The sequence below is a fragment of the Drosophila guanche genome, unplaced genomic scaffold, assembly GCF_900245975.1.
Source record: "Drosophila guanche unplaced genomic scaffold, DGUA_6, whole genome shotgun sequence".
Lineage (NCBI taxonomy): Eukaryota > Metazoa > Arthropoda > Insecta > Diptera > Drosophilidae > Drosophila > Drosophila guanche.
This window is the reverse complement of record NW_022995744.1, coordinates 7,027,750-7,054,382: the sequence shown is the minus strand read 5'-3', so window position 1 is coordinate 7,054,382 and position 26,633 is coordinate 7,027,750. Positions and strand designations below refer to the sequence as shown.

Here is a 26,633-nt window from a genome sequence, read left to right as displayed (position 1 = left end):
CATACATTTGAACAATAAACGGTATATTTTTTAGGGTAATCCGGTATATTTTTACCGACAAGCCCACAGTCACACTGGAGACGTCCGCCATTAGAGTTTTGCTCGCGTCGCTCAAGAAAAACTTCAAATAGGTAATTGGTAATGTTATTATGCCAAAATAATGCTATTCGGTGCTGGATGTAGTGTATTTCAAGTGGCACACAAGCTATACCAACAAACCGGCGTTAATGTGTGCAAGTCTACCAATTGTGCAAAGTCGAACACAGACTGCGCAAAAAGTGTGACAAAAAGCGAGTGAAAAACAATGATGCGATTAGATATGCTCCTCTAAAAGATATTCATATTTGTTTTTAAACAATGAAATGTGCAATAACAACTCAAATGTGCATTTAGCTTTCACTTTTAGGTGTCGGTGCACCACCAGCTAGTTTTGTAACATAATCGGCGCCCTCGCACTACCCCCGCACACCACACAGGAGACCCGAAGTGAAAATGGCCTCGCCCTCGCCGGCGAATAGTCCCATGCCGCCACCGCAGGCACCCAGCCCGATGGCACCGCCCTCACAGAGTCCGGCCCCCTCGCCACACAGTCCGTACCCGCACCAGCAGCCGGGGCCACCGCAAGGGCCACCGCCTGGAGCACCACCCCACATGCAAGGGCCCCCGCCACCGGGCCACCCAGCCGCATACGGACATCCGATGCAGCATGGACCACCGGGTCAGGGACCACCTCCACATCATATGCCGCCACATCATCAGGGAATGAGTATGTTATTGATATGCCCCCCTCCTCTCTACACACACCTATTGTCCATCACGCATAATCATTTGTAGTTTTCTCAAAAGGTCCGCACATGGGTATGCAGATGCCGCCGTCGGGACCTAATATGTCCCCCCTCGGATATCAGACACACGGAATGCCTCCCAATGTAAGTTTAAACCACGCTCCTCCCCCGGGATGAGTGAAATCTTCGCATGTACTGTATGGCGCCAAAATTATTTTGTTTATTGTCTCTAAGAAAACGCCGGTGATCTCCAAAAGCTTTACGCATCGGCGAGCTTTCAATTAATATCGAGGCGACATTTAAGCTCTTTAAATTTCAATCGATCTTTTTGCAAACAATTTATTGTGGAATGTGCGATGCTTAAATTACTTTTTAACTTCCACACCCCCCACCGACTCCTCCCGGTCGGCCTTGCGCAACAGATCTTCGATTTCCTTGCGCAACGTCTCTGTGCCGGCACAGATCAGATCTGGCTTCATGATATCGAAGGGTCCGCCAAAGGGATGCGTGACCACGCCCCCCGCCTCACTCACTAGCAGGGAACCAGCAGCACAGTCCCAGGGATACATGTCCTCAATGTAGAATGCGTCCAGATTCCCAGCGGCCACCATGCACAGCTCATCCACCACACAGGAATAGGCCAGCAAGCTAGAGGAAAGAAATTCACTTTTAAAGAGATGCATTAGTGGGGTTTTGCTTCCACGCACCGTCTGGCATTCAGTCCCACATGGTAGATCCGTTTGATGTGCTTGTTGGCGACAGAGTGGACGTGCAGCAGAGACACTTCATAGGCGACATTGGCATCATTGATGCTCTCGCAGCTGCTCACACGAATGGGCTTGCCATTGCAGAAGGCGCCCTGTCCCAGTTTGGCTGTGAAGATCTTCTTCTGGGCAGGATTGTTAATGACACCCAGCACAATCCGTTTGTTGATGGACAAGCCAATGGAGACACAGACATGGGGAATTTGTTTAATGAAATTCGATGTGCCATCGATGGGATCTATGATCCAGGTGGGCGCATCTGTCAGTTCCTTGGACACATTGTTGTTCTTTGCCGTTTCTTCCTCGCCAATGAACTTGTGATCCGGATATCTGGCCAGTATCTGCTCCATCAGAAAGTCTTCGATTTTGTTGTCATAATCGGTGACCACATCGTAAAAGTCTCCCTTAATGGAGACATTCTTGCTGGTACGCTCGTAGCCCTCCATCAGGATCTCCCCCGCCTGCACGGCCAGTGGATAGATGAAGTTGTACAACTCCTCCACAACATCCGATTGCTTCCCCTCCACTGCCGATGACATTTTCTATGTACGCGTAAACTCGTTCGTCCGTTGCTTCGTCGCTCAGCTTGCGTTGCCAACTAATCAGATATTCACGCTACAAAGCGATAGGCCAGGAGGGCTGGCTGGCTGGAGGTGGTGCTGACATTGTGTGGGGAGGAGCTTTGATTATATTTAGCAGACACAATTGTCTCTGTCTTCTCGCAGCTTTGATTGTTTGCTGCTCGGTTGACTGCATTGAGTTTTATGATAGCCCGAAGCTTGTACTCAAAATTGGCATCTCCCCTGTGTGCCTCTGTGCCAGTTCCAGTCACTGTTTTATCTCAATTTGTTTGATGAACGTACTTACGTACACAAATATATGCTTTTATCTTACAGACAGTTGTAAAACCAGTTTTTATCAGTCCGTCAGTCCCGTGTCGTCTCTGTCGTGAATGATCTTTTCCAACTGGAGGTTACTAACATTAGAGAGGGAGTCAACAATCCAACAATCAGGAGCAGGCTCATCTTTTGTGTACATTTTATTGTTATGCTCACTGGAACGTATATTCCGTTATCCGATCGGCCTCCGCTATCAACTGGATCACATCTTGTGCCAGTTCTTCGCTGCAAGCGCAGACACAGTCCGGTTGCAGCACCTCAAATTTACCGCCACTGGTGTGGTAGATTCTGCCACCCGCTTCAGTGAGAATTATTGCACCAGCGGCCAGATCCCAGGGCTTTAGATTCTCCACATGGTAGGCATCACAGCATCCTTTGGCTATATAGCAGAGCGTCAGAGCTGCGCTGCCAAAACTTCGAGTGCTGATGGGGAGAAAATTGATCAACAATAATAGATCAGTGCAGAAGACCAGAGACTTACGCAGTGGCATTCGATGCTAGCTTTCCCAGACGCTTTACGTTTTTATCCCGTCCCTTGGCCACAACGATTAGAGACATTTCAAAGCCCACAATAGCCTGTTGGATCTGCAAAAGAGAAGATATAAATGTGCTAGTCAGAATGGCTCTTATCCATCACTCTCTTAATTGCTGCCGCCGCTTACCGAGACTACGCCGGAGGCTACGCTGATAGGTTGACCATTCAAGAAGGCTCCGTGGCCCTTCCACGCGGAATACAATTCACTTGTCGACGGATTATAGATGATGCCCACCACCAGCTCCTTGTTGACGGCCAAGCCCACGGAGATGCAGCAGTGGGGGATTTTGCGAACGAAATTGTTTGTCCCATCGATGGGGTCTATGATCCAGGTGGGGGCATCTGTTAGTTCTGCTTGAGCCTGAGATACTGATAGCGCCTCTTCGCCAATAATACGAGACTCGGGAAAGGCCTTGAGCAAACCAGCTGTGAGAGTCACCTCGATCTCTTGGTCGTAGACGGTGACCAAGTCATAGAAAGCAGATTTCACCTCGTAATCAGTTTTGGGCTTCAGAAAGCCCTCCAGAAAAAGGGGACCACATTTTTTGACCAGCTCCAGGGACACTTTATAGTATTCCTGGAGTTTTAGTTCACTAATTAGTTGGTTACTCATGTCTCAGCCGGTCGCGTACTAATATTTTTTCCATCGACAGCTGCTCTAGCAAAGCTTTTACTTGAGCTTTTTCCCAGAAATAGTTCCAGTCGAAAATGGGAATGATTATTTGTTGTATTTATTTGAATGTTTACTCTAATCTCTGCTCTCGCTATTTAAAGGATTCTACATTTTGATTACAAAAGATATATTGTTTTTTGTTGTCTCTGGCACTTTACTTGAACGTGTAGCCCGTAATCTGATTTGCCTCCTCGATAAGGCTAATCACATTCTTGGCCAACTCCTCCGTGCAGGCGCACACGCAATCTGGCTTCATCACATCGAATTTTCCGCCATTTGTGTGGCAAACTATGCCCCCGGCTTCTGTGAGAATAATAGCACCGGCAGCTATGTCCCAGGGTTTTAGATCCTCCACATGGTAGGCGTCACACTGCCCGGTGGCCACGTAGCAGAGGGTCAGAGCTGCACTGCCGAAGCAACGCGTTCCCGTGGCATTTGAAGCTAACTTGTACAGACGCTTCACGTTCTTGTCCCTCACGGCGGCAGCATGAATCAAAGAGATTTCGTAGGCAATCACAGCTTGATTGATCTGCAAAAGAGAGGATAAATGTGAGAAAGAGTTGAGGCAAGGAGAGAGCTTTTGCAATATGAGAGAAGAGAACGACGCTAATGAATGCTAATAATGCTCTCACTTGCGCGCGAGTACAACTAAATCAAGGTCGAGCGAGGGAGTGTGGTGCATGCACAGTTATTTTTTGACTTGTTTATCTCGCTTGTGGTAACGTTCCCCATTCACCATTCGCCATTATATAAGCTTTGTCTCACCGTCGTCACATTGGAAGTGCTTATGGGCTCGCCATTGAGGAAGGCGCCATGGCCCTTCGAGGCGGAGAACAGCTCATTTGCCGGTGGATTGTAGATGATGCCCACTACCAGCTCCTTGTTGATGGCCAGGCCGACGGAGATGCAACAATGTGGTATTCTGTGTATGAAATTCGTGGTGCCATCGATGGGGTCTATGATCCAGGTGGGCGCGTCCGTCAGCTCAGCCTGACGCTTCGAGGCCGCTGATTCCTCCTCGCCAATGATGAGGGATTCGGGAAAGGCTGCCACCAGTCCCTCGGTGAGAATGTCTTCAATCTGCTTGTCGTACACGGTGACCAAATCGTAAAAGTCCGACTTGACCTTGAAGTCGGTCTTCGCCTTTTGATAGCCCTCCTGCATAAGTGGTCCACACTTTAGCACCAATTTGAGGGCCACATCGTAGTACTCCTTAAGCTTGGACTCGCAGATGGGGGGGTTACTCATTGTGATGGCGGCGGCTGCTGTCTTTCGACTAACTTAAATGTGTGGGCGCAAAGAAACAGCTGTAAACTGCAAAGCTTTTTTCTACAAGCTTTTTTCCATTAACTAGAACTTTGAACTTTTGCCAAGAGAAGAAAAGAGAAGGAGAAACGATAAGCGATACAGTTGCTCTGCATGTGGTTTTGAAATGCAACAGTTAATCGACTGTGGAGAGCAAACAAAAGTGTTGCCAAGACGTAATGCAGATTACCAAAGCAAACAGATTGTTATACCTAGCATCCATCATTTCTGTTTACAGAAAATAATGCACAGAATAATGATGAAAAGTGATAAGCACATTTAGAGAAGCTCCCCATAATTTTGCATAATTTATTCTTTTTCTTCAATGTCATTATGCGCTATCTCCACCCACATGCTTCTCCTGATCCGCCTTGCGTATGAGCTGCTCAATCTCCGCACGCAGCGACTCGGTGCCTGCGCATATAAGATCTGGTTTCATGATCTTAAAGGGTCCACCATAGGGATGGGTTACCACACCGCCAGCCTCACGAATAAGCAAATAGCCTGCGGCACAGTCCCAGGGATACATGTCCTCAATGTGAAAGGCATCCAGATTGCCGGCGGCAACCATGCAAAGGGAATCCACTACAGCCGAGTAGGCCAGAAGGCTGTTCAAATGTAAAGCATAAAGGATGAATAGAAAAAAGAAGATCAGGTCTTGCTTACCGTCTGGCATTTGAACCCACGTGATAGATGCGCTTGATGTGCTTATTCCGGATCTTTGGGGCGTGCAGCAGACACACCTCGTACCCGACATTGGCATTATTAAGATGCTCACAGCTGCTCACATGTATGGCCTGGCCATTGCAAAAGGCGCCCTGTCCCAGCTTGGCGGTGTAGAGCTTCTTCTGGACAGGATTGTTGACCACTCCCAGCACGATCTGTTTGTGGATGGACAGGCCAATGGAGACAGAGATATGGGGAATTTGTTTGATGAAATTCGATGTGCCATCAATTGGATCTATGATCCAGGTGGGCGCATCTGTCAGTTCCTTGGTCACATTGTTGTTCTTGTGCGTGTCCTCCTCCCCGATGAATTTGTGATCCGGATAACTGGCAAGGATCTGCTCCATGAGAAACTCCTCTATCTGATTGTCATAGGCAGTCACCACATTGTAGAATTCCCCGTCCTTGAGGGACACTGCCTTGCCCGCATTCTCATAGCCCTCGAGCAGTATTTCGCCCGCACGCACAGCCAGCGGATGGATGAAGTCGTAGAGCTCCTCAATTAGCTCCCTGCTTGCCGACATCTCTAATGTTTCGCTGTCTTTATGTGAATGTGTGTCTGTTATCTGCTGTCTTGAGAGATTGCGCTTTGTTCTGACTTGCTTGCGTGTGAATCAGGCACTGGGAAGCAGCAAGCAGACAAAATCTAACGCCAGTCGAACGGGTTTGTGCCACTGGAAGCTTTTTTCCCATTTAGTTGCTTTTGAATTTAAGTTGTATTATAAGTGGAACGGGTAATGGGAAAGCTTTAATGGATACCTAATAACCGATATTTTATTATTTTCTCTTTCAGGCACCAGGCACACAACCCTGCATTGTATCTCCTGGTGGACCTCCGGGTGGACCACCGCCGCCAGAGCGTTCCAGTCAGGAGAATTTGCACGCACTGCAGCGTGCCATCGATTCGATGGAGGAGAAGGGACTGCAGGAGGATCCGCGCTACTCGCAGCTGCTGGCCATGCGTGCCACCTCGAAGCATCAGCATTTGAATGGCAATCAGGTCAATTTGTTGCGCACACAGATCACTGCCTATCGGATGCTGGCGCGGAATAAGCCCATATCCATGCATATGCAGCAGGCGCTGCAGGCGGCCCAGCAGCAACCGCCGCCAGGGCCACCGATTGGGCCACCGGGTGCTCCGGGAGGACCACCGCCGGGGCCACAGCAGCAGCAGCAGCATCCCGGCCAGCCGCCAGTTCCACCTCAGCAGCAACAACAGCAGCAGCAGACGCCGCCAGTGACGGGAACGCCGCCGCAATGCTCCACACCGCCTGCCACTATTCCGTACGGGCAGCCAGTGCCCGGCCAGAAACTGCAGGCGGCTCCTCCACCGCCGCACATGCAACAGGGACAGCCACTGCCGCCACAACCTCCGGTTGTTGGAGGACCACCGCCCCAGCAGCCGCCGCCTCCGCAACAGCCGCCACCTCAGCAGCAACAGCAGCAGCCACCGCCGGAGCAACTGCAGCATCAGCTACCGAACGGAGGCAAGCCCTTGTCCATGGGACCAGCTGGCGGTCAGCCACTGATACCCCCATCTCCCATGCAGCAGCAGCAACAGCAGCCACAGGTGAGGAGTGCTCCACCTGGCATGCCGCCAGGTGCACAGGTGCCTCAGCCAGGAGGCCCACCGCGACCGGGAGCCCCGCCCGGCCAGCATCAGCCGATGCCCAAGCCCAATCGTGTGACGACTGTGGCCAAGCCGGTGGGTCTGGACCCCATCACGTTGCTGCAGGAGCGGGAGAACCGCATTGCGGCCAGAATCTCCCTACGAATGCAGGAGCTGCAGCGTCTGCCCGCCACCATGTCCGACGATTTGCGCATTCAGGCAGCCATCGAGCTGAGAGCGCTACGAGTGCTCAACTTTCAGAGGCAGTTGCGCATGGAGTTTGTGCAGTGCACCAGGCGAGACACCACCCTGGAGACGGCGCTCAACATCAAGTTCTACAAGCGGACCAAGCGGCAGGGTCTGCGGGAGGCGCGTGCCACGGAGAAGCTGGAAAAGCAACAGAAGCTGGAGGCTGAACGTAAGCGCAGGCAGAAGCATCTGGAGTTCTTGGCTGCGGTGCTGCAGCATGGCAAGGATCTGAGGGAGTACCACAGGAACAATAAGGTGATTGATGAGAATGTCCATTTAAATATTAGCTAATCCTTATCCCCATTGCAGGCTCAGCTGGCGAGGATGAACAAGTCGGTGATGAATTACCATGCGAATGCCGAGCGTGAGCAGAAGAAGGAACAGGAGCGCATTGAGAAGGAGCGTATGCGGCGCCTGATGGCCGAGGATGAGGAGGGTTACCGCAAGCTGATTGATCAGAAGAAGGACAAGCGTCTGGCCTTCCTTTTGTCCCAGACGGACGAGTACATCAGCAATCTCACGCAGATGGTGAAGCAGCACAAGGATGATCAGATGAAGAAGAAGGAGGAGGAGGGCAAACGGCTGCAGCTGTACAAGAAGGAGCTGCTGATGAGCGGCGAGTACATTGGCATCGATGAGAGCAGCATTGTGGCCGATATGCGGGTGAATGTCATCGAACCGTGCACGGGCAAAAAGCTAACCGGCGATGATGCCCCGATGCTGAAGCATTTGTATCGCTGGCTCAGCATGCATCCTGGCTGGGATTGGATAGACGATGATGATGATGGCAGCGGCATTGGTGGTTCCATGGGCACCATCAATGAAGACCACAAGCCAAAGCTGGAGGAGCAGCCGCCACAGTCAGCCGAAGATGTCACCGACAAGTCAGCGGCGCCACCGCAACCGGGCGATGATGGTCCCAAGGATCTGATGACGCAGGCCAAGGTGGAGGACGATGAATACAAGACGGAGGAGCAGACATACTACAGCATTGCGCACACCATACACGAGAAGGTGTACGAGCAGGCGGCCATTATGGTCAACGGACAGCTGAAGGAGTACCAGATCAAGGGTCTCGAGTGGCTCGTTTCGCTCTACAACAACAACCTGAACGGCATTCTGGCCGATGAGATGGGTCTGGGCAAGACCATTCAGACGATTTCGCTTGTCACGTATCTGATGGACCGCAAGAAGGTGATGGGCCCCTTCCTGATCATCGTGCCGCTGTCCACGCTGCCCAATTGGGTGCTCGAGTTCGAGAAGTGGGCACCCGCCGTCAGCGTGGTCAGCTACAAAGGCAGCCCCCAGGGACGCAGGCTGCTGCAGAACCAGATGCGCGCCACCAAGTTCAATGTGCTACTGACCACATACGAGTACGTGATCAAGGACAAGGCGGTGCTGGCGAAGATTCAGTGGAAGTACATGATCATCGACGAGGGTCATCGCATGAAGAATCATCACTGCAAGCTCACCCAGGTGCTGAACACCCACTACATTGCCCCGTATCGGCTGCTGCTCACGGGCACACCGCTGCAGAATAAACTGCCCGAATTGTGGGCACTGCTCAACTTCCTGCTGCCCTCGATCTTCAAGTCGTGCTCCACCTTTGAGCAGTGGTTCAATGCCCCCTTTGCCACCACAGGCGAGAAGGTTGAACTGAACGAGGAGGAGACCATTTTGATCATTCGACGTCTGCACAAGGTGCTGCGCCCCTTCCTGTTGCGTCGCCTCAAAAAGGAGGTGGAACACCAGCTGCCCGACAAGGTCGAGTACATCATCAAGTGCGACATGTCGGCGCTGCAGCGTGTCCTCTACAAGCACATGCAGAGCAAGGGAGTCCTGCTCACCGATGGCTCCGAAAAGGGCAAGCACGGCAAGGGCGGGGCCAAGGCTCTGATGAACACCATTGTACAGCTGCGTAAGCTGTGCAATCATCCGTTCATGTTCCAGGCCATCGAGGAGAAGTATTGCGACCACACAGGTGGCCATGGCGTCGTCTCAGGTAAGCAGGAATCTTTACAGCTGCTGGAATTGTTCCCCTTTTTAATGCTGTTTCTTTAGGTCCGGATCTGTATCGCGTTTCGGGCAAATTCGAGTTGCTCGATCGCATCCTACCAAAGCTGAAGGCCACCAATCACAGGGTGCTGCTCTTCTGTCAGATGACCCAGTGCATGACCATCATCGAGGATTATCTCAGCTGGCGCCAGTTTGGCTATCTGCGACTGGACGGCACCACGAAGGCGGAGGATCGTGGCGAACTGTTGCGCAAGTTCAATGCCAAGGGATCGGACATCTTCGTCTTCTTGCTGTCCACACGCGCCGGTGGCCTGGGTCTTAATTTGCAGACAGCCGACACGGTGGTGATCTTTGATTCCGATTGGAATCCCCATCAGGATCTGCAGGCCCAGGATCGTGCCCATCGTATTGGGCAGCGCAATGAGGTGCGTGTGCTGCGCCTCATGACGGTCAATTCGGTGGAGGAACGCATTCTGGCCGCGGCCAGGTACAAGCTGAACATGGACGAGAAGGTCATTCAGGCGGGCATGTTCGATCAGAAGTCGACAGGCAGCGAGCGGCAGCAGTTCCTCCAGACGATCCTGCATCAGGACGACAACGAGGAAGAGGAGGAGAACGAGGTGCCCGACGACGAAATGATCAACATGATGATTGCCCGCAGCGAGGAGGAGATTGAGATCTTCAAGCGCATGGACATTGATCGCAAGAAGGAGGACGATGAAATCCATCCGGGCAGGGAGCGTCTCATCGACGAGTCCGAGCTGCCCGACTGGCTGACCAAGGACGATGAGGAAGTCGAACGCTTCCACTATCAATACGACGAGGACACCATTCTGGGTAAGCATTTATTTATACAACCTTTCAAGCTATTCTCTAACGATGCTTTCTGTTTGTAGGTCGAGGCTCGCGACAGCGCAAGGAAGTGGACTACACGGACAGTCTCACCGAGAAGGAGTGGCTAAAGGCTATCGACGAGGGCGCTGAATTCGAGGAGGAGGAGGAAGAGGACGACTCCAAGCGCAAGCGTCGCAAGCGCAAAAATCGCAAGGAGGAATCCGACGACGATTCTCTCATTCTCAAGCGTCGTCGGCGCCAGAATCTGGACAAGCGCGCCAAGAAGCAGATGCACAAGATCATGAATGCAGTCATCAAGGTCACCCAGGATGGGCGCACGCTCTCCGAGCCGTTTATGAAGCTGCCCTCGCGTCAGCGGTTGCCCGACTACTACGACATCATCAAGCGGCCAGTAGACATAAAGAAGATTCTGCAGCGCATCGAGGACTGCAAGTACGCGGATCTCAATGAGTTGGAGAAGGACTTTATGCAGCTGTGCCAGAATGCCCAGATCTACAACGAGGAGGCCTCGCTCATCTACCTGGACTCGATTGCACTGCAGAAGATATTTGTGGGCGCCAGGCAAAAGGTGACGGCAGCCGCCGATGCTGCTGCTGTGGCCTCCGGCGACAACACGGGCGAGGCGCACGGCAATGGAGGAGGTGGCGGTGGCTCCGACAATTCGGACAACGATGACGATGATGGTGGGGACGATGGCTCCGACGATGAGGAGATTGCAACTACATCGGCGGCGGCAGTTAAAATGAAGCTGAAACTGAACAAATCTCTGGCCAGTGCCCCCTCAACGCCCACACAGCCATCGACGAATGTGAGCAGTGGTGCGGCCACAACATCAAAGAAGCAAACACGCCGCAAGCGGGCACAGAAGAAGTACACCATATCGGACGACGATGACGATGACATGGACTAGCTGCCGCTGGGTCTGATCTTCAAGCGTTCGAGCGTGGTTCAAGCGTTCGATGTGAGCAATTTTTAGTTTAGTTATTAGGTTCCGCGTCCGACCCACAGAATTATGGGTATGACAACTGATAGAGGAAGCTTGACTCTACCAGTTCTCACATCCATATATCTATCTATCGATCTATCTATCTACCCTATCCTAAAGTAAGCAAAACCCAGCCCAGGCGTTCAGTTTAAGTCTCCTTTTTGTCGCGTTTCATTTAGTACCAAAAGTTCATTCTCAAACAGCAGTACTATATACATATATATAATTACTATAAATAAATGCATAACTAACATATTTCTAGAGCAAGTAATGGAAGTATTCGTCGCACAGATCGTGGACCGAAGTGGCACCAGTGCCGGTACTGCACTCCTCATCGCCGCTGTCATTACGCCGCAGTGGAATCTTGTGGGCATTGGCATACAAGTCCTCCTCGTCAATGCTTGCATCGTCAGTTTCTATAAATAGACGATTGAGTGAGCTGCTCAGTGGAGTGGAAACATCAACGCTTACCTCTGTACTTGTGCTTGCGGCCGAGACGCAGCTTGGAACTGGATAGCACCGCCTCATCGCCCAGATCCAGCTCGTTCTCCTGCGATCTGCGTGAATAACGCACTGGCGGAGCCAGGAACCAGTACGAGCGCAGGATGCCCTTCAGTCCTGGCATTTGACGAAGCTCGGAGAGGATCTGCGGCTGTTTGGACAGTGCCTGAAAGGATCGCAACTGAAGCGTGACCGGCTGGGATGTGCAATTAATCAGCCTTATCACGGACTTGGCAGCCGTCGAGCAGACCATGGGATATATGCGAACATCAGGATCCATGGGCACATTGGTGTAGGCCACTCCCAGTGACCGTCGATTCAGATAGAACTCCAGATGGCCACGCGTACGATCCAGCTGCACACCGATCAGGCAGCCCTGGGAGAACTTTTGGCCGTAGGGCAGCTGCTCGCCGCAATGCTGCACCTTGCCAGAGTAGGAGAAGCCCCAGGACTGGGCATTGGTGCCCAAAGCAGAGACAAAGTGAAACTTGAATTGCCCCAGATTAACATTCTCCGTGCCTATGCCGAACATCTATGGGAAAGAGGGGAAACGAGATTGTTTACATTGAACTTTTGTGCTGCTTATCAGCTACATAGTTGGGCTGTGGGCTATGGTCTGTGTATAGAGATTTCCTCATATGCACTCTTCCTTCGTTTCTTATCTTATCAATGCCGTGCCGTGCCGTGCATTGTAATCTGTAATCCACAGAATGATGGAGAGTGGAGCGAGATCAACACAACCCAGCGTGTGACTGTGGCTCTGGCTATGTTCTATTTCGGGAATCTTCCTATCAGCGACTTTGACTGACATTCATCCACGCTAGTTGCCAAGCCAGGGGATCATCTGGATCTGGATGTAAAGACTCACCACATCTGTTCCGGCCAGCGCTGTGATGACGCGCATCTCCCAGAAGTGCACCATGCCCGGTTTTAAAGGTCGATCGCCGCGCACTATCGTCGTGCCCTGGCTGAAGGTGGGATGGAACACAATGTCCCGGTCATTGATGAGCGCGTCCGACTCTTCGGATTGATGCCACCTCCACGGGTGGACATTGCCCTCGATATCCTCGCCGCAGCGACACTTCACCAGATCTGGTATGAGTCCCTTATGGTTAGTCACCTCAATACAGTTGGGAAAGCTGCAGTCGCAGAAGGCACTCGAATAATCCTCCTGGCGGGCGGGCAACGGCAGCATACTCGTTTATTGATATTGTCTCTGATATTTATGGCACCAATCATGTATTACACGCGTGCACTTCGATCTCGAAATGTCTTTCCAGTCTAACCAGCTCGGAGGCTCCTATGTATATGATCTTTCTCCACGCCCGGCCTATATTATATATTTTGTGTTGTACGTACAAACAATGCGCTGTAAAATTTTGTTTACTTTTCTGAAACAGCTGACGAAATGCGCTAAACAACACTGGACGTTTCATAGCAGCCAGCTTTGATAGTGTGAGGCATCCATTTTGAAGGAAAACTGACGGCGGGTACGTTATTCATTATTTAATTTACTTATTCCTCTCCAGCACCCATTTACCCCATTCAAAGACTTCTTTAACTTATAGAAAATTACATTATTTATTGCTGCTGTTGGTAGTTTGTGTAATCTCCTCTGGGGATCTTTAGTCCATGCAGCTTTTAATGCTTGCGCTTCTTGCCTGATTTCTGCTGTGGCTTGCCACCTTTGGCCGCTGGTTTGCCGGAAAATCTTTTGCCTGTGTACGTTTTCGTATTGGAGCGGCGCTTCTCCTCCCATTTCATTTGCTTGTCGGAGGATTTGTCCTTGTTGTAGACGGCGTTGCTGGTGCCCTGTCCCCTGACCTTGGCCGTTTCCTCCATCAGGGAGGAGAACTCATCCGCAGCGGCAAACAGCGAGGACATATCTGCAAGGAGAAAATAGAATGAACATATGAGCGGCTCGAAAGCTGCAAATCTCTTACCGTGGCTCTGTTTTAGGGTCTTGGCGAAGCTGCGTCCGCCCACCATGTTGACTTCCTCCTTGCGCGATTTCTTCGACTTGGGTGGCGAATCCTCGTCATCATCATCATCGTCGTCTGGGCTCTCAGGTGCATCGCTGGAATCGCTGTCATCTGCATTGGAGGCTTGATCGACTTCGGAAATTGAACCCTCATCGTCGTCGTCATCATCGTCATCGTCCAGGGGCTGCAAGTCAATTGATCCGGTCTCATCGTCAGACTGATCTGCGCCGGCTCCCGTCATTTCATCATCTTCATCATCCTCTTCCGCCAGATTGTCATCGCCCCAGTCGTCGTCGATCTCTTCCATATCTTCTTCATGCTTGTCGGCTCCCTGCGTCTTCTTCTTGTCCTTCTTTTTGGACTTCTCCGACTGCAACTCGCCGCCGAGCTCCTCGAGGAAGTTAAGTTCATTCTCATCCTCTTCGGCATCGGCGCCCTCTTTGAACTTCTTGCCAAAATAACCATCCAGATACTCCTCGAACTCGTCGTCATCTACTTCGCCCTCCTTCAGGTACTCCCCGCCCTGCTCTCCATCATCGTCATCCTTCTTCACCTCCCTCTGCTTCTTATTCTGGGCCACAATCTCGGCCTGCCTGCGCTTGTGCTCCAAGAAGTTGAGAATGAACATCTCATCCTCCGTGCAGTTGGCCTTCGTCAGCGACTTGACTGGCTTGCCGCGACCTCCTTGAGCCATATAACGCTTGTGGGCCACAGCCACGCTCTCCGCCTGCGGTGCCTCCAACTTCTTGGGATTCTTGAAGGCGAAACGCTCTAGGAAATGCGGCAGTCCAAAATCACGCAGCGGATCACCATAGTAGTCGATGCGTTTTTCTGCAGGGGATAAAAGGGACGTAAGCTATGAAAGAAAATGGAAATTTGCTGCTCACGTTCGAGTATCTGTTCGGCAAAGACCTGGACCGTGGGATGGTAGTGCTGACGCAGCAGCAGCAGCTCATGGCGCAGAGTGTAGGCTGCTCCGGCAAAGGCGGGCACACGATGATACGGATCGTATTTGCAGGAATCGATATTGACCACCTTCGACTTGGCAACTTCTGTCTTTGCCACCTTCGGCGTTGCAGCCTCGTCGGTTTCTTCCTTGACCGCGTCTTCTTCCTTGACCTCGTCTTCGGCATCGCTGCCAAACCTGTCCAGGTCTCCGTCCTCTGGCGCGACGGTCTTTAAGGAACTCACTTCATCGGTTACTCCAATGCCTCCGATGAGCTCATTCCGCATGCGCAGCAACTTGTGCAGGACAATCAGACAGCCAGCGGCAATTTGGGGAGGTGCGTACAGTGTCAGCTGGAGGAGACGCTTCACAAAGGCCTGGGCCCTGGCCACATGGCTGTCGATGTGGATGGCACGGTGAACAATGTGAAGGAGCTGTGCCGCTGTCTTTCCTCCCACATTGATGAGGTTCAGGTCCAACAGTTTCACGTACAGAGCATTGTAGAATCGATCCGATTTCTCCGTTTTCACTGTGACCAGCTGCAGCAGGAGGCCAAGTGTCTGCACGGAGACTCGTATGTCGGCCAAGTGGACGAGCCGGTAGATGGTGTCCTGCATCTCCTTGTTGAGTATCTCCCCATTGCTGCCGTTTGCAGGCTGGGCCTCCGCAATGGCCTTTTGCAGGCATCTCAAAATGGCCTGCATGGTGCGGTTGTTGACGGCTCCCTTCTGCACGAGAACCTTGAACAGGGCAAAGCAAATGTTTACCAACTTGGTGCACACCTCCGGCCGTCCGGAGGGTGCAATGCTGGACAGGAAGCATAGGGCAAAATGCTGCGCTCGCTCCGAGATATTGTTACGGAAAAGTAGCTTCTCCGCCTCGGCCACAATGACGCCGCACATGTTGGGGTGCCGTTGAGCCACGTCGCTGAGGTGATGCAGCGCCTTGGAAGCTATTTTGGCAATGGGATCGCCGAGCTTGTTCACCAGCATTGTGAGCAGCATTTGTTCCTTCTCTGGAGCGTACGCGAGCAGGCGTGCCGCTGCCACAATGGAAGCATTCTTGTTGTGTTCCTGTCCCGTCTGTAGACCCTGCATCACATTCTTGAGAAACTCGTGGTACTGGTCCTTCAGCTCGTTCTCAAAATACCAATACGAATAGATGCGCCGTTGCTGCTGTTCGCGCAGCGTTTCATCCTTTCGCAGCTTCTTCCAGTCTGCTCCGCGTGTGTGGATCGACAACAGCTTCCTGTTGGGCGGTAGGAGCACCTCCTGCCACAGGTCTGTAAGAACAGCGATCACATCGTTGCTGGCCTTGTTGGATATCTTGCAAAAGCTAATGAGCGTGGACAAGGCTTCCAGGTTGCCCAGGGGATTGCTAGTCACCAGCAGGGCTCCGGAATTGGCACGATCCTTGGCTGTGCCTTTGTGGAGGGCCGTTTGCAGCCAGCGGACATCCGAGGGATTGCCTGTGGAAATAATAATACTTATAACTGGAGGCAACAGAGGAATTTGGGAATAACTTACGCCTGCTAAACGTCACTTTATCCGCCTCGAAAGCATTTTTGCAGAGATTAAACAACTCCAGCTGCTCGTTGTCCTTCATGTCCAGAACCTCCTCGCTGCTGGGGTAATCCGGATGCTAAAAAGGGAATAGTCAATATTTAGAACATGCTATACATATTTTGGGCCCAACATACCACATGGTACCACTTTTTCTGAGACTCCTCCTCCTCGTCAGCCTGCGTCTGGTGTTTGGTCCGCTTTTGGAAGCTAGCCTTTTGCTCTAGCTCGTCCTCACTGTCTTCATCGGAGTCCGAGGCATTCTTCTCTGCCCCATCTTCATCGAACTTTATACGCTGTGGCTTCTTGGTCTTCTCAGCCGCTTCGCCGTCATCGCCAAACTTTATTTTCTGTGGTTTCTTTGCCTTTTCGTAGCCATTTCCGTTCTCCTGTTGGTGGTTCTTCTTCCATGGCTGCTGCTCCTCCTCGAAATCGCCGTCTTTTCCAAACTTTATCTTCTGGGGTTTCTTCCCACCTTGAAAGCTATTGCCACGCTCCTTTTGGTGGCTCTTCTTCCACGGCTGCTGCTCCTCCTCGACTTCGCCGTCATCTCCGAACTTTATCTTCTGGGGTTTCTTCCCTTGGAAACTATTTCCGTGCTCCTTTTGGTGGTTTTTCTTCCGCGGTTTCTGCTCCTCGACTTCGCCGCCATCTCCAAACTTTATCTTTTGGGGTTTCTTCACCTGGCCATTGCGTTGTGTTGGTGCCTGCAACTGCTTCTTTTGTTTCTCTTTGTTGGGCTTGGACACTGCCTCTCCTGCATCGTCAAACACAATCTTCTTGTTCTTCAATGGCCCGTTTATCTGCACACCTGTAGCCACTGCTGCTGGCATCTTTTCAGTTGGAAATTAGCAAATTAAATAAAATCAAGTCCGAGTAACGCACGTGTGTTCATTGTGACCGCGGAGTTATCGATAAAAATACCGAAATATTCCGTCTCATTTTCAAAACATACTGTGAACATACGATGTGTGTTCATGATCGGAAATCTACTTCCCCGGTTTTGGATATTCTTGTTCATATTATTGACAATCTAAAACTGTCAGCCCACAGACAATTGATGAATGAATCGAATAAAGTTATACTTCTACTTTAGAAAGATCTAACTAACAAGTAATGTTAAGTAGAACATAAAAATTAAGTAAATTGATTTAGGATGCGGTATATTTACGGTAAATGTTGAAAATGAGATGGTATATTTTAGAGAGTCAGGCGGTATATTTTGTCGATAAATCCGCGGTCACACTGCTGTCAGCTGCTTGTGCGAGTGAGAAGGAATTACCGTTTAGCTGTCGCGCATTTTCAATCGCAAATTAAAATGGTTCAATTCATGTTTTGTTGCTTTTGCTCTTGAAAAATAGTTCTGAAACAAGCCAATTATCGACTAGAACAGTAATTCCAGCTAATCAATAATTTCGTTTGTGAGACCCACTGGCTAACATTATTTTGCGTTGTTGCTGCGTTTTCGTGCATTTAAATTTTCTCACGCACACACAAACACCACTGAGCACACAGGCAACTGCAACAGCTACAGCAACAGCAAAAACATAGAAAATTGTGCAAAAACGTGTGACGTGACGACAGCGGGGGAGTGCGGCGAGCTGGGCGGAAAAGTGGCTGTTGAAAGCGGATTCATTGTTTTTATGTGTGCTGCTGTGTGTGGCGGCGAGCGCGCTGCTCACTAAATTAATATTAAAGTGTTTTCGGCATCAGCGTAGCGTCGTCGTGATGGCTACTTTTCGTATACAAATTCAACACCGCTGCCAGCTGCTCATTTGGCGAAGAGTGTAAACAAAGCAACGTACGCACACGAACCCACACACACACAAGCATACACTCTCAAACAAAACCAACTGCGGCTGTGACTGCGACGGAGACTTCTGCGTCGACGTCCTTCACCTTGCGCCTGCTGCTGAGGCTGCCTGCTTGGCTGGGTCTCGCATATTGAATTTCACGTCTCCAATCCAACAACATCACCATCATCGTACAACTTGGTCTCTTTTGTCTTGGCAACCTGTTCCAGTCCAGACAGGAAGTTTAGCAGAGTGCAGCAGCCAACGGAAGCAGCAGAAAACGCTTCGCTGCCGCTGCCGCTGAGGCCCTCAGCTGCAGCTGTCTCTCAAAATCAACCGAATTTGCACATCTGCAGCTTGGGTGAGTGTGTGTCCAGCCATCCCATCCCATATACCCTCGGGAGAGTTATAACAAATGTTTAGAAATACGCACAACAATAACAATGGTCTAACTTTTTGGGGTGGGATCGCTTACGTATAGCATAGAAAATAAACCTGCTCTCAATGGGGCGTTGTTGCTGTCCGTCGACGCATCCGCTATTTAAATTCAAGTTTCCGCCTGAACAATTACTCAAACTGTCGTCAAGCGCTAAGTGTTATTTTTCAAGTAATACCTCGGAATGGCATGAGCATGTAATCAGTTGACTCAGTTACTAATAATACACACATATGTAAAGGTCTTTCCAGTAACAACGATAACTGCTTACACCTTTCCACATAATCCGTCACTGGAACGATCTCCCCCTTCGGATTGTGCAAACTATCTATTTCATTTCATTCCCCTGCCTGCTTATCTTTCGGTCTTAATAAACTCCTCTTGAGCACGCGTCAGAGTTCAAGCACTCACCCTATTATTCCCGTTTATCGTTTGCCCTGGCACACCTCATACATAGCGTCATTGACAGTACAGCAGAAGCTGAAGCAGCGACATCGACCGCAGAACCGACTCTGTGCATTCCCCATCTGTATGTCAATGCAGCCGATTTTTTGGGAGGTGACGCAATGTTTAGCTTTAGTGGTTGACATCGTGTAGGCATATATTATCCCAAAACATTATGCATTTAGATGGCATTTAATCAACTCTAGAGCGAAATAAATATTTCCCACATGTGTGACGTCAGCTGAAACCGTGGTTGCGTTGCGTTCTTGCGCCACCTTCTCCATGTCAGGTCATTGCGAATTGATATTTAATTATCAAAATCACTGTTTGCGGAACTTTCATTTCCTTGCGCCGATTTCGCACATTAGTTAGTACTCCGAATTTATCGTACAGTTTTTGAGATTAATTTCAAATTGTTATTTCTGATTTTCTTTAGAATATGGCCTCTCCTGTCGTCGTTGATGGCGGCCAAAGCGAAACAGCCTGGCTGGAGGATCTGCTGCGCGAAGTGCAGCTGGAGCAGTTTCTGGAGCGGATACGCGACGATCTGCAGGTATCGCGCCTGGCCCACTTCGACTATGTACTGTCCGAAGATCTGGAACGATGTGGGTTGGGCAAGCCGGCCATACGACGCTTGCTGGAGGCTGTGCGCAAAAAGAAGGCTCATCAGTGGCGCAAGAACATCCTGTCCAAGCTGATTGGGGGTGGCAAGCAACCCTCGTCCAAGAAGCAAGCCACCGCAGCGCGGGACTCGACACAGGGCAATGGCACGCAGCTAACCTGCCTCATCCATGAGAAGGACATCACCATGGGCCTGAAACTAGGTGACGGCTCCTTCGGGGTTGTGCGACGTGGCGAGTGGAGTGCCTCGCCGGCGGGCAAGGTGATACCGGTGGCCGTCAAGGTGCTCAAGTCGGATAATCTTACCCAGCCGGGCATTATCGACGACTTCTTCCGCGAGGTGCAGGCCATGCACGCTCTGGATCACTCAAATTTGGTGCGGCTGTACGGCGTGGTGCTGTCCCAACCCATGATGATGATCACGGAGCTGGCCGAGCGAGGCTCTCTACTCGACACGCTGCGCAAGCAGTGCCGCCACACGGCTCTCACCCACATCTGGAACTGGTCCGTTCAGATAGTGACTGGAATGGCATACCTCGAGCAGAAGCGCTTCCTGCATCGCGATCTCGCCTGTCGCAATGTCCTACTGGCCGCTGGCAACAAGATTAAGATCGGAGACTTTGGCCTGATGCGCGCGCTGCCCCAGGAGGACGATTGCTACGTCATGTCGGAGCACAAGAAGGTCCCCTTCCCATGGTGTGCCCCTGAATCGCTGCGCTTCCGCCAGTTCTCGCATGCCTCGGACACTTGGATGTTCGGCGTGACTCTCTGGGAGATGTTCAGCTTCGGCGAGGATCCCTGGGTGGGCCTGAATGGCTCCCAAATTCTCCGTAAAATAGATCGCGAGGGTGAGCGCCTGCATCAGCCAGATGCATGTCCGCCGGATGTCTACGCCATGATGTTGCAGTGCTGGGACAAGACCCCCGCAGAACGTCCAACCTTTGCGGCTCTCAAGTGAGTAAAAAGGGATTCCACATTCATTCCAAAACTCCTTGTTAAACCGCTTTTATTCATTGCCTTTGCAGAGAATACTTGGTCAGCATGTCACCGCCGCTTATGCGTGCCGCGCGCGTATTTAACGACTCGAAGGGGTTGAAAATTGAGGCTGGTGACACCATTGCCATTATCGATGGAAGGCCCGAGCTGAAGCTGATCAAGGGTCAGAACCAGCGCACATATGAGATTGGCATCTTCCCAAGAAACTTACTGGAACAGCAGCGTAAGGCTGCATCCACTGGCGATGTGGTGATGCGTAGCAGTGCAGGCAACGGCTCCCCGTTCGGCTTTTGCTGGGGTGGTGGCGCCGGAGCCATGGCCAACGGCGAGGAGCGTCAGAGAAAGTGCGCCTCCCTGTCGAACCAGAGTCATGCCAAGGAGCGAAAGTCCACGACCAGCAAGCAGTTTGCCTACAACAAGCTAATCAACGATTCGGCTGGGCTCCAGCGACGCAATGCAGTGAAGCAAAGGGGATCTATGTCGAAGGCAACAGGTGTGGCAGTTGGTGGGCCACAGCGACCGCCGCCGCCTCAGTTCCAGCAGGAGGGAATACTCATTGACATTTCGCCGGAGGTGCGACCTTTGGCCGGAGGATCAGCTGGCGACAGCTCATCCATGCAGATGGACAGCTCATTCTGCATATTGGATGCCCCGATAGATGTGCCCACATTTTCCGACGTCGAAGGATCACTGAATGTATCTCCAACGTTTTTCGATGAGCAGGCGCACTTTGAGTTCGACACAGCCAACCTGACTGCCTCTCCGGGACGCTTGCAGCCTCCTCCATACCAAATGCCGCCAACCTATTCCAACACCATGGAGTTTGCCCAGAAGCGAGAGCTGAACCAACAGCAGTCTACGCCAGTGAGGGATCGGGAACAGGATCGGGATCCCTTCGACACCAGCAGCCTGGAGCGAGCAGTAACACTCTACTCGAATCTAAATCAATGTCTGGGGGCGTCGCCATCGCCAGTCCCCATGTATAACAGTCCCTCGGTGAGGAAGAGCCTCTTTGGCGGTCCCAACTCGAATAAGGAGAACATGCCTGCCCTGGAGTCGGCAGCCATGCAGCTGAATCTCAGTAATCTGTCGCTGGACAGAACCGAACCGAACACCGCAATCGCCAGTCTCCCCGTGGAGCCTTTGCCGGCAGCACCGGCCCCAAGCGCTGAGAGCGTATTGCTGGACAAGTCATTCATTGCCGAGCTGGAGAAGGACATGTACAGCAATGGCCAGAACAGGGCCCAGGAGGAATACGAGCGCAACTCGACACAAGTGTATGCCAACAAGGATATGGTGTACAAACAGAATCTCACGCCCCTCAAGAACGGCTGTGCCAATTCGAATCATTCCAGCCCGTCGTCGAATACCTCACCCAAGCAGAACAACGTGGAGGCCGCTGCCGCCGTTGCATCCACCCAAAGTGTGGTGAATCGCATCTGGTACGAGCAGGTGGCTGCAACGCCTTCAGAGTACTACGCCCAGCCACCAGCAGAGCAGCCAGAGGAGCAACTGTACCAGAACCACCAGCATCCCCAGCAGCCAGAGACGAATCATTCGTTTGTGGCCATATCGAATCGCGTTGTGGCGCCCAAGAACAACACTTACGCCTCTTCTGCCTCGCTCTATGATGCAGTGGCGGCCAGCACGGCTGGATCAACCTACTATGGTCAGGTACCAAATGGGGCCAGTGGTCCCGCGATCTACGATGAGGTCACACTCGATGATTACCTTCGGCCGCATCGACCAGCCCCTCTGGCTCCGCCGCCACTCTCAGCCCAGCAAATCCACAGGCGGATGGAGAAAATGCGCCAGCAGCATCTGCAGGACATGGAGGGAGCCCATCAGCTGTATGCCCCCGTCCCCTCGGACTATGCCCGCGAACAGGAGAAACTTCAGCAGATGCTGCAGGAGCTGGGCAGTGCGGCCATCGAGTTGGAGGTGCGCAATGCGCTGCGGGCAGCCGGCGGAGACGTGTCCTTGGGCACGCGCCACTACAAGATCGATCAGCTGTCGCGACTGGGCTTGGCCGGCAGGGGTCAATGCGAGCAGGCCCTGCAGCAGAGCAACTGGAGTCTTGAGGTGGCTGCGGAACTGCTCCTACAGAGTGCTGGCTAGCTCTTGCCAGCCCCCTAACCAATGTCGCTTAGTTAGTTTAGTTAATGCATTAATCCGCAGATCACCAAGCCGTTGCGTGCTTTTATTTAATTTGCTGAATGCTGGGAAGGATCTCGGCGGAATCTGTGTCTACAATTAGTAACTATGTCTCGAATCTTTGTCAGAATACTCCTAAGTGAATGCACGAAGCAAACACACAATGTCAACGACTATGATATCTTTTATTTTATGTAAGCGATGCGAACGATTTTATAAGTGTTATATTCAACGACTGCATAATCCAAATGCAAAGGCCACTAGAATTATTTACAAAACAGGCGACAAGAAAACGAAACGAATCGGAAAGGATCGGGGCATAAATGTGAATGTATGCAACCATTTGTTTTTAAATCAAAATAAAGTATATCTAATTGTTACAAAACAAAGATATCTTTGAATTTGGGTGGGAAGCATGGGAAAACATCCTTATTATGGCATTATCCTTAATGTCCTTGTATCGGAAAGGATTGAAAACGATACGGGGTATTATCCCGATCACGATTAGGCGTGGCATGTCCTGATCCGACAGGAAACAGTCGAGATTTCGCGCTGAAACGCCATTTTAGTTCAAGCAGTGGCCGTTATACTTTGGCCGTTACTTTGCTTTTAAAAAATTTAATTGCAACCAGCTTTTGACACAGTGAAAAATATAAAAACCAGCTACTTTCTGCTGATTTCTGTTGGTCTGAAAATTTACATTTGAGCGAAGCATTTTCAGAAGAATTTTGTTGTACTCAGTGGCGCCCCAACTCTGAACGGTCAATTCTCGAACTACGTTATTTTAGTTCCAAAAGTGGCTGCCGTGATCGCGGGGGCGCCACTGTGCAACAACTCTTTTTAGTTCCAAAATAGGCGTGCAAACGAATGGTGGCTTTGTACAACAAACACTTTCTTGATGTACAAGAATAACAAAAACAACTTTAGTTGTACAACAACAAAATAAATCGACAACAAGAACATGAGAGCCTTTTTTGTTGTTTTATCCTTTATTTGAAGGCCGATCAGGACATGCCACACCTCCTCGTAATCGGGACAATGTCCCGGATCGATGGAAGTCCTTCAGGATGCAAGGGCATTAAGCATAATGCCCGTTTACCGTTATTTAAAAAAATAGTCTTTACAACCCTATAATTCGGCTCCTTCCTGCCGGACAAGGACATTCCAGTCCGTCCTGTGATCGTGACAATGTACCGGGTCCTTCTCAATAATTTCGTGTGCAAGGACATTAAGGATAATGCCATTTTCATGTTTTCAGAATCCGCACAAGGCTATAACTCGGCTGTTTCCTGTCGGATCAGGACATGGCATGCATCCTCGGGGGCGGATGGGTCTCCTGTATCCCTTGAGACCACCAAGGACCCCAAGGACTGCAGGATATGGCTGTTTTCGCAGATTTGTATATGGGATACTTTCAGCTTGAAAGTATGCTGTTTTGAGGCCAAAAGCTGCCCCCAAAAGAGACTTCGATATTTTTAAATATATCAAAGCATCCTGAAAGTATGCTACACATTTTATTGTTAGAAAACTTGGCTCATTACAAATGTTTACAAAATGGGTGTTTATGGATTTAGGTATGTATCTTATTTGTATGTTATGTTATGTATTGTATGTTATGTGTTGAATGGATTGTAATCAATTGTAATCTTAGCCTGCTCCCTAGTCCAACTCGGTCTCACTCTCAGATTGGAAATCGGCCATTTCGATTGAGAGTTTGTACTCCTGATCGCAGCACAAGTAGGAATCTGCCATGGTTGTGTTTGCCAGGAACCCTCCTCGATCTTCTGCTGGCAGATGGTTGAAAGCACACATAAGGGAACTATGAATTAAGAGAGCACCTTCGTACCTTTTAGGTCTAGGCCGGCATCCTTGCCCGCTACCGCAGAGTCTTTGCGTTCACTGTCTGTTGGGGCCGAGGCCAGAAGTCATGGCAAGCTTGGAACAGCAGTGGTATAAACCGATTGTTTTTCATTCATTTAACAGAATTTCGACTAATAAACGCTTTAAGTTTCCTAACTGCACAATAAACTACGTACACATAACCATCTTCTGTTATACATATTAAATAGTGTGAAAGATGTTCAACAGGAACTGCTGTGAGTCCAGGTTAATGCCAAATGTGAAGTAATAAATTTGCCTATTTAAAATAGGTGCTTGAGCACCTTTGATATTATTTTTAGGATCGACTTCTGCCTGCAGTTCTCCTGCCCTTACTCCTAGTTGATGTCCTATTCCTGAGAGTTCTGCCCTAGCTCAAAAGGGTGATGAGGATGGCCATAAGCGCTGTGGTGAGAAACGATTAAATGGGGAAAATGAGATCAAAGTAACCAACAGAGACTTACGCTTTCATAGTCATAAAGCGACCATTGCAGTCCAGACCATCTATGGCCTTGACGTCGTCGATGGCCAGCTCAAAGTCCCAGATCCTCTTGAAGTTGTCATGCATATGCTGCTTGTTGACCGATCGCGGTATCACGATGATGCCGGACTGCGTTTGATAGCGCAGCAGCACCTGAGCTGGAGTCCGTCCGTACTTTTCAGCAACGCTCACGACGATCGGGTGCTGCAGCAGCGGGTAGCTGCCGGGCTTCTCGTAGGGGGTGTGTCCCGATCCCAGGGAGCTGTAGGCGGTCACACCAATGGCATTGTCGTAGCAGAGTGTTATCAACGACTTTTGGCGCAGGTACGGATGACACTCGATCTGGAGCATCACGGGCTTCAGCTTGGCCTGGCACAGCAGACGATTAATTTGCTTCTCGTTGAAGTTGGATACCCCAATGGCATGGACGAGGCCGCTGTCCACGAGTTCCTCCATGGCCTTCCACGTGTCTATGTAGTCGATGTCCTCGAAGGCTGCCCTGCCGGTGTCGGGGCATGTGGGGTAGAGATTGTTGCCCGACTTGTAGGCCATGGGCCAGTGCATTAGATATAAGTCCAGATAGTCGAGTCCCAGATCACGAAGGCTCGTCTCGCAGGCCGCACGCACCAGTTCCGGCTTGTGGAAGGTGTTCCATAACTTGCTAGTGATGAAGAGTTCGTCTCTGCAATCAGTGTGGCATCAGAAAGTGAAGATTAAGAGAACTTAAAGTACGCTTCTCACCGTGTTACAACGCCTTCCTGGATCTTATCTCGAATAGCAACTCCGACATGTGCCTCGTTTCCGTAGATGTGGGCACAGTCGAAGTGGCGGTATCCAATGTCAATGGCATCCTGCACGGCCTGTGTAACGACTTCAGGCGGGCTCTGAAAGGAGAACACAAGGTGGGCGGAAATTATTCAGATGTTTTAGCAGCTTTGAAAGCTCTGCGAGAGCTTTCATTTTGTTTTGGCAGCGACATTGACCATGAAACCAACTTGCAAGAAAACACATTTGATTGCACTCTTTGGTGGGCATTGCACAATCAGTAGTCAAAAGAATAATTCGTAATTACTCACACGCCATGTGCCCAGCCCGACCATAGGCATACTTGTGCCGCTGCTCAAAAGGAAACTTGGCGTCGACATGTCGGTCCCTGTGAATCTCTGTTCTCGTGTCGGTTATTAATTGTAATTATAGTGGAAATGATTTGGAGTTTTATTTTATCATTTATCGAAAGAATCAAACATAGAGGATTGAAAATTTGGCAACAAATGAAACTAGTACTGACAGCTTTTACGGGTTATATGTACATATACATATGCATATATGTATTTAGTTTAAATTTAGAAACTTATCGGCTACTAAAAAGAGACTTACAGTCCATGGTCATTGTTTTAAAGGTCTCGGGGAGAGTGACGTAGCCGACAAGGTTTCCAAG

The 26,633-nt window shown here is 50.6% G+C and overlaps 9 protein-coding genes across 12 annotated transcripts; 2 read left to right on the top strand and 7 right to left on the bottom strand.

Annotated features, from left to right (window-relative positions):
• Window positions 1-28: 28 nt before the first annotated feature.
• Window positions 29-11,656, top strand: LOC117580259 (ATP-dependent helicase brm). 4 transcript variants are annotated; one of them, XM_034266692.1, is made up of 7 exons: window positions 29-131; window positions 394-766; window positions 835-929; window positions 6,481-7,800; window positions 7,855-9,547; window positions 9,607-10,398; window positions 10,458-11,326. In XM_034266692.1, the coding sequence occupies exons 2-7, from the start codon at window positions 493-495 to the stop codon at window positions 11,324-11,326; spliced, it is 5,043 nt and encodes a 1,680-aa protein (XP_034122583.1). In that variant the 5' UTR covers window positions 29-131; window positions 394-492. The 4 variants fall into 4 exon arrangements, with proteins under 4 accessions (XP_034122583.1, XP_034122584.1, XP_034122585.1 ...); XM_034266693.1 differs by having other exon boundaries at window positions 121-138; XM_034266694.1 differs by lacking the exon at window positions 29-131 and having other exon boundaries at window positions 493-766; window positions 10,458-11,656.
• On the bottom strand, window positions 1,093-2,227 carry LOC117580261 (inositol monophosphatase 2). Its single transcript, XM_034266697.1, has 2 exons — window positions 1,493-2,227; window positions 1,093-1,433 (listed from the first exon to the last, which is right to left on the bottom strand). The coding sequence occupies exons 1-2, from the start codon at window positions 2,086-2,088 to the stop codon at window positions 1,151-1,153; spliced, it is 879 nt and encodes a 292-aa protein (XP_034122588.1). The 5' UTR covers window positions 2,089-2,227; the 3' UTR covers window positions 1,093-1,150.
• LOC117580262 (inositol monophosphatase 2) lies at window positions 2,571-3,623 on the bottom strand. Its single transcript, XM_034266699.1, has 3 exons — window positions 3,111-3,623; window positions 2,930-3,033; window positions 2,571-2,871 (listed from the first exon to the last, which is right to left on the bottom strand). Exons 1-3 carry the CDS (start codon window positions 3,594-3,596, stop codon window positions 2,601-2,603), a joined length of 861 nt encoding a protein of 286 aa, XP_034122590.1. The 5' UTR covers window positions 3,597-3,623; the 3' UTR covers window positions 2,571-2,600.
• LOC117580264 (inositol monophosphatase 2) lies at window positions 3,693-4,939 on the bottom strand. The gene is made up of 2 exons (XM_034266701.1): window positions 4,422-4,939; window positions 3,693-4,185 (listed from the first exon to the last, which is right to left on the bottom strand). Exons 1-2 carry the CDS (start codon window positions 4,902-4,904, stop codon window positions 3,811-3,813), a joined length of 858 nt encoding a protein of 285 aa, XP_034122592.1. The 5' UTR covers window positions 4,905-4,939; the 3' UTR covers window positions 3,693-3,810.
• LOC117580263 (inositol monophosphatase 1) lies at window positions 5,257-6,290 on the bottom strand. The gene is made up of 2 exons (XM_034266700.1): window positions 5,628-6,290; window positions 5,257-5,569 (listed from the first exon to the last, which is right to left on the bottom strand). Exons 1-2 carry the CDS (start codon window positions 6,209-6,211, stop codon window positions 5,293-5,295), a joined length of 861 nt encoding a protein of 286 aa, XP_034122591.1. The 5' UTR covers window positions 6,212-6,290; the 3' UTR covers window positions 5,257-5,292.
• Window positions 11,608-13,237, bottom strand: LOC117580260 (SPRY domain-containing SOCS box protein 3). Its single transcript, XM_034266696.1, has 3 exons — window positions 12,771-13,237; window positions 11,873-12,434; window positions 11,608-11,817 (listed from the first exon to the last, which is right to left on the bottom strand). The coding sequence occupies exons 1-3, from the start codon at window positions 13,095-13,097 to the stop codon at window positions 11,660-11,662; spliced, it is 1,047 nt and encodes a 348-aa protein (XP_034122587.1). The 5' UTR covers window positions 13,098-13,237; the 3' UTR covers window positions 11,608-11,659.
• A 221-nt stretch (window positions 13,238-13,458) lies between these two features.
• On the bottom strand, window positions 13,459-17,305 carry LOC117579434 (uncharacterized protein F23B12.7). The gene is made up of 5 exons (XM_034265321.1): window positions 16,530-17,305; window positions 16,357-16,471; window positions 14,772-16,298; window positions 13,846-14,715; window positions 13,459-13,788 (listed from the first exon to the last, which is right to left on the bottom strand). Exons 1-5 carry the CDS (start codon window positions 17,223-17,225, stop codon window positions 13,544-13,546), a joined length of 3,453 nt encoding a protein of 1,150 aa, XP_034121212.1. The 5' UTR covers window positions 17,226-17,305; the 3' UTR covers window positions 13,459-13,543.
• A 346-nt stretch (window positions 17,306-17,651) lies between these two features.
• LOC117579220 lies at window positions 17,652-23,080 on the top strand. Its single transcript, XM_034264993.1, has 3 exons — window positions 17,652-18,546; window positions 19,502-20,640; window positions 20,712-23,080. The coding sequence occupies exons 2-3, from the start codon at window positions 19,505-19,507 to the stop codon at window positions 22,798-22,800; spliced, it is 3,225 nt and encodes a 1,074-aa protein (XP_034120884.1). The 5' UTR covers window positions 17,652-18,546; window positions 19,502-19,504; the 3' UTR covers window positions 22,801-23,080.
• A 1,888-nt stretch (window positions 23,081-24,968) lies between these two features.
• LOC117579898 (1,5-anhydro-D-fructose reductase) lies at window positions 24,969-26,469 on the bottom strand. Its single transcript, XM_034266035.1, has 4 exons — window positions 26,272-26,469; window positions 25,937-26,079; window positions 25,179-25,877; window positions 24,969-25,119 (listed from the first exon to the last, which is right to left on the bottom strand). The coding sequence occupies exons 1-4, from the start codon at window positions 26,338-26,340 to the stop codon at window positions 25,065-25,067; spliced, it is 966 nt and encodes a 321-aa protein (XP_034121926.1). The 5' UTR covers window positions 26,341-26,469; the 3' UTR covers window positions 24,969-25,064.
• Between the last annotated feature and the right edge of the window lie 164 nt (window positions 26,470-26,633).

Excerpts from the sequence above, each read along its gene's own strand:
- LOC117580259 (XM_034266694.1), top strand. The coding sequence starts at position 493 with ATGGCCTCGCCCTCGCCGGCGAATAGTCCCATGCCGCCACCGCAGGCA. Across the intron at positions 930-6,480 it reads CACACGGAATGCCTCCCAAT|GCACCAGGCACACAACCCTG; the intron begins GTAAGTTTAAAC and ends TTTCTCTTTCAG. Across the intron at positions 10,399-10,457 it reads CGACGAGGACACCATTCTGG|GTCGAGGCTCGCGACAGCGC; the intron begins GTAAGCATTTAT and ends TTCTGTTTGTAG.
- LOC117580261 (XM_034266697.1), bottom strand. The coding sequence starts at position 2,088 with ATGTCATCGGCAGTGGAGGGGAAGCAATCGGATGTTGTGGAGGAGTTG. Across the intron at positions 1,434-1,492 it reads GTGGGACTGAATGCCAGACG|CTTGCTGGCCTATTCCTGTG; the intron begins GTGCGTGGAAGC and ends TCTTTCCTCTAG.
- LOC117580262 (XM_034266699.1), bottom strand. The coding sequence starts at position 3,596 with ATGAGTAACCAACTAATTAGTGAACTAAAACTCCAGGAATACTATAAA. Across the intron at positions 3,034-3,110 it reads TAGCCTCCGGCGTAGTCTCG|ATCCAACAGGCTATTGTGGG; the intron begins GTAAGCGGCGGC and ends TCTCTTTTGCAG. Across the intron at positions 2,872-2,929 it reads CTAGCATCGAATGCCACTGC|CACTCGAAGTTTTGGCAGCG; the intron begins GTAAGTCTCTGG and ends TCTCCCCATCAG.
- LOC117580264 (XM_034266701.1), bottom strand. The coding sequence starts at position 4,904 with ATGAGTAACCCCCCCATCTGCGAGTCCAAGCTTAAGGAGTACTACGAT. Across the intron at positions 4,186-4,421 it reads GCACTTCCAATGTGACGACG|ATCAATCAAGCTGTGATTGC; the intron begins GTGAGACAAAGC and ends TCTCTTTTGCAG.
- LOC117580263 (XM_034266700.1), bottom strand. The coding sequence starts at position 6,211 with ATGTCGGCAAGCAGGGAGCTAATTGAGGAGCTCTACGACTTCATCCAT. Across the intron at positions 5,570-5,627 it reads GTGGGTTCAAATGCCAGACG|CCTTCTGGCCTACTCGGCTG; the intron begins GTAAGCAAGACC and ends ACATTTGAACAG.
- LOC117580260 (XM_034266696.1), bottom strand. The coding sequence starts at position 13,097 with ATGCTGCCGTTGCCCGCCCGCCAGGAGGATTATTCGAGTGCCTTCTGC. Across the intron at positions 12,435-12,770 it reads CGCTGGCCGGAACAGATGTG|ATGTTCGGCATAGGCACGGA; the intron begins GTGAGTCTTTAC and ends TCTTTCCCATAG. Across the intron at positions 11,818-11,872 it reads CCGCAAGCACAAGTACAGAG|AAACTGACGATGCAAGCATT; the intron begins GTAAGCGTTGAT and ends GTCTATTTATAG.
- LOC117579434 (XM_034265321.1), bottom strand. The coding sequence starts at position 17,225 with ATGCCAGCAGCAGTGGCTACAGGTGTGCAGATAAACGGGCCATTGAAG. Across the intron at positions 16,472-16,529 it reads AGAAAAAGTGGTACCATGTG|CATCCGGATTACCCCAGCAG; the intron begins GTATGTTGGGCC and ends TTCCCTTTTTAG. Across the intron at positions 14,716-14,771 it reads TGCCGAACAGATACTCGAAC|AAAAACGCATCGACTACTAT; the intron begins GTGAGCAGCAAA and ends TATCCCCTGCAG.
- LOC117579220 (XM_034264993.1), top strand. The coding sequence starts at position 19,505 with ATGGCCTCTCCTGTCGTCGTTGATGGCGGCCAAAGCGAAACAGCCTGG. Across the intron at positions 20,641-20,711 it reads CCAACCTTTGCGGCTCTCAA|AGAATACTTGGTCAGCATGT; the intron begins GTGAGTAAAAAG and ends TTGCCTTTGCAG.
- LOC117579898 (XM_034266035.1), bottom strand. The coding sequence starts at position 26,340 with ATGTCGACGCCAAGTTTCCTTTTGAGCAGCGGCACAAGTATGCCTATG. Across the intron at positions 25,878-25,936 it reads CAGGAAGGCGTTGTAACACG|AGACGAACTCTTCATCACTA; the intron begins GTGAGAAGCGTA and ends CACTGATTGCAG. Across the intron at positions 25,120-25,178 it reads CGCTTTATGACTATGAAAGC|CGCTTATGGCCATCCTCATC; the intron begins GTAAGTCTCTGT and ends TTCTCACCACAG.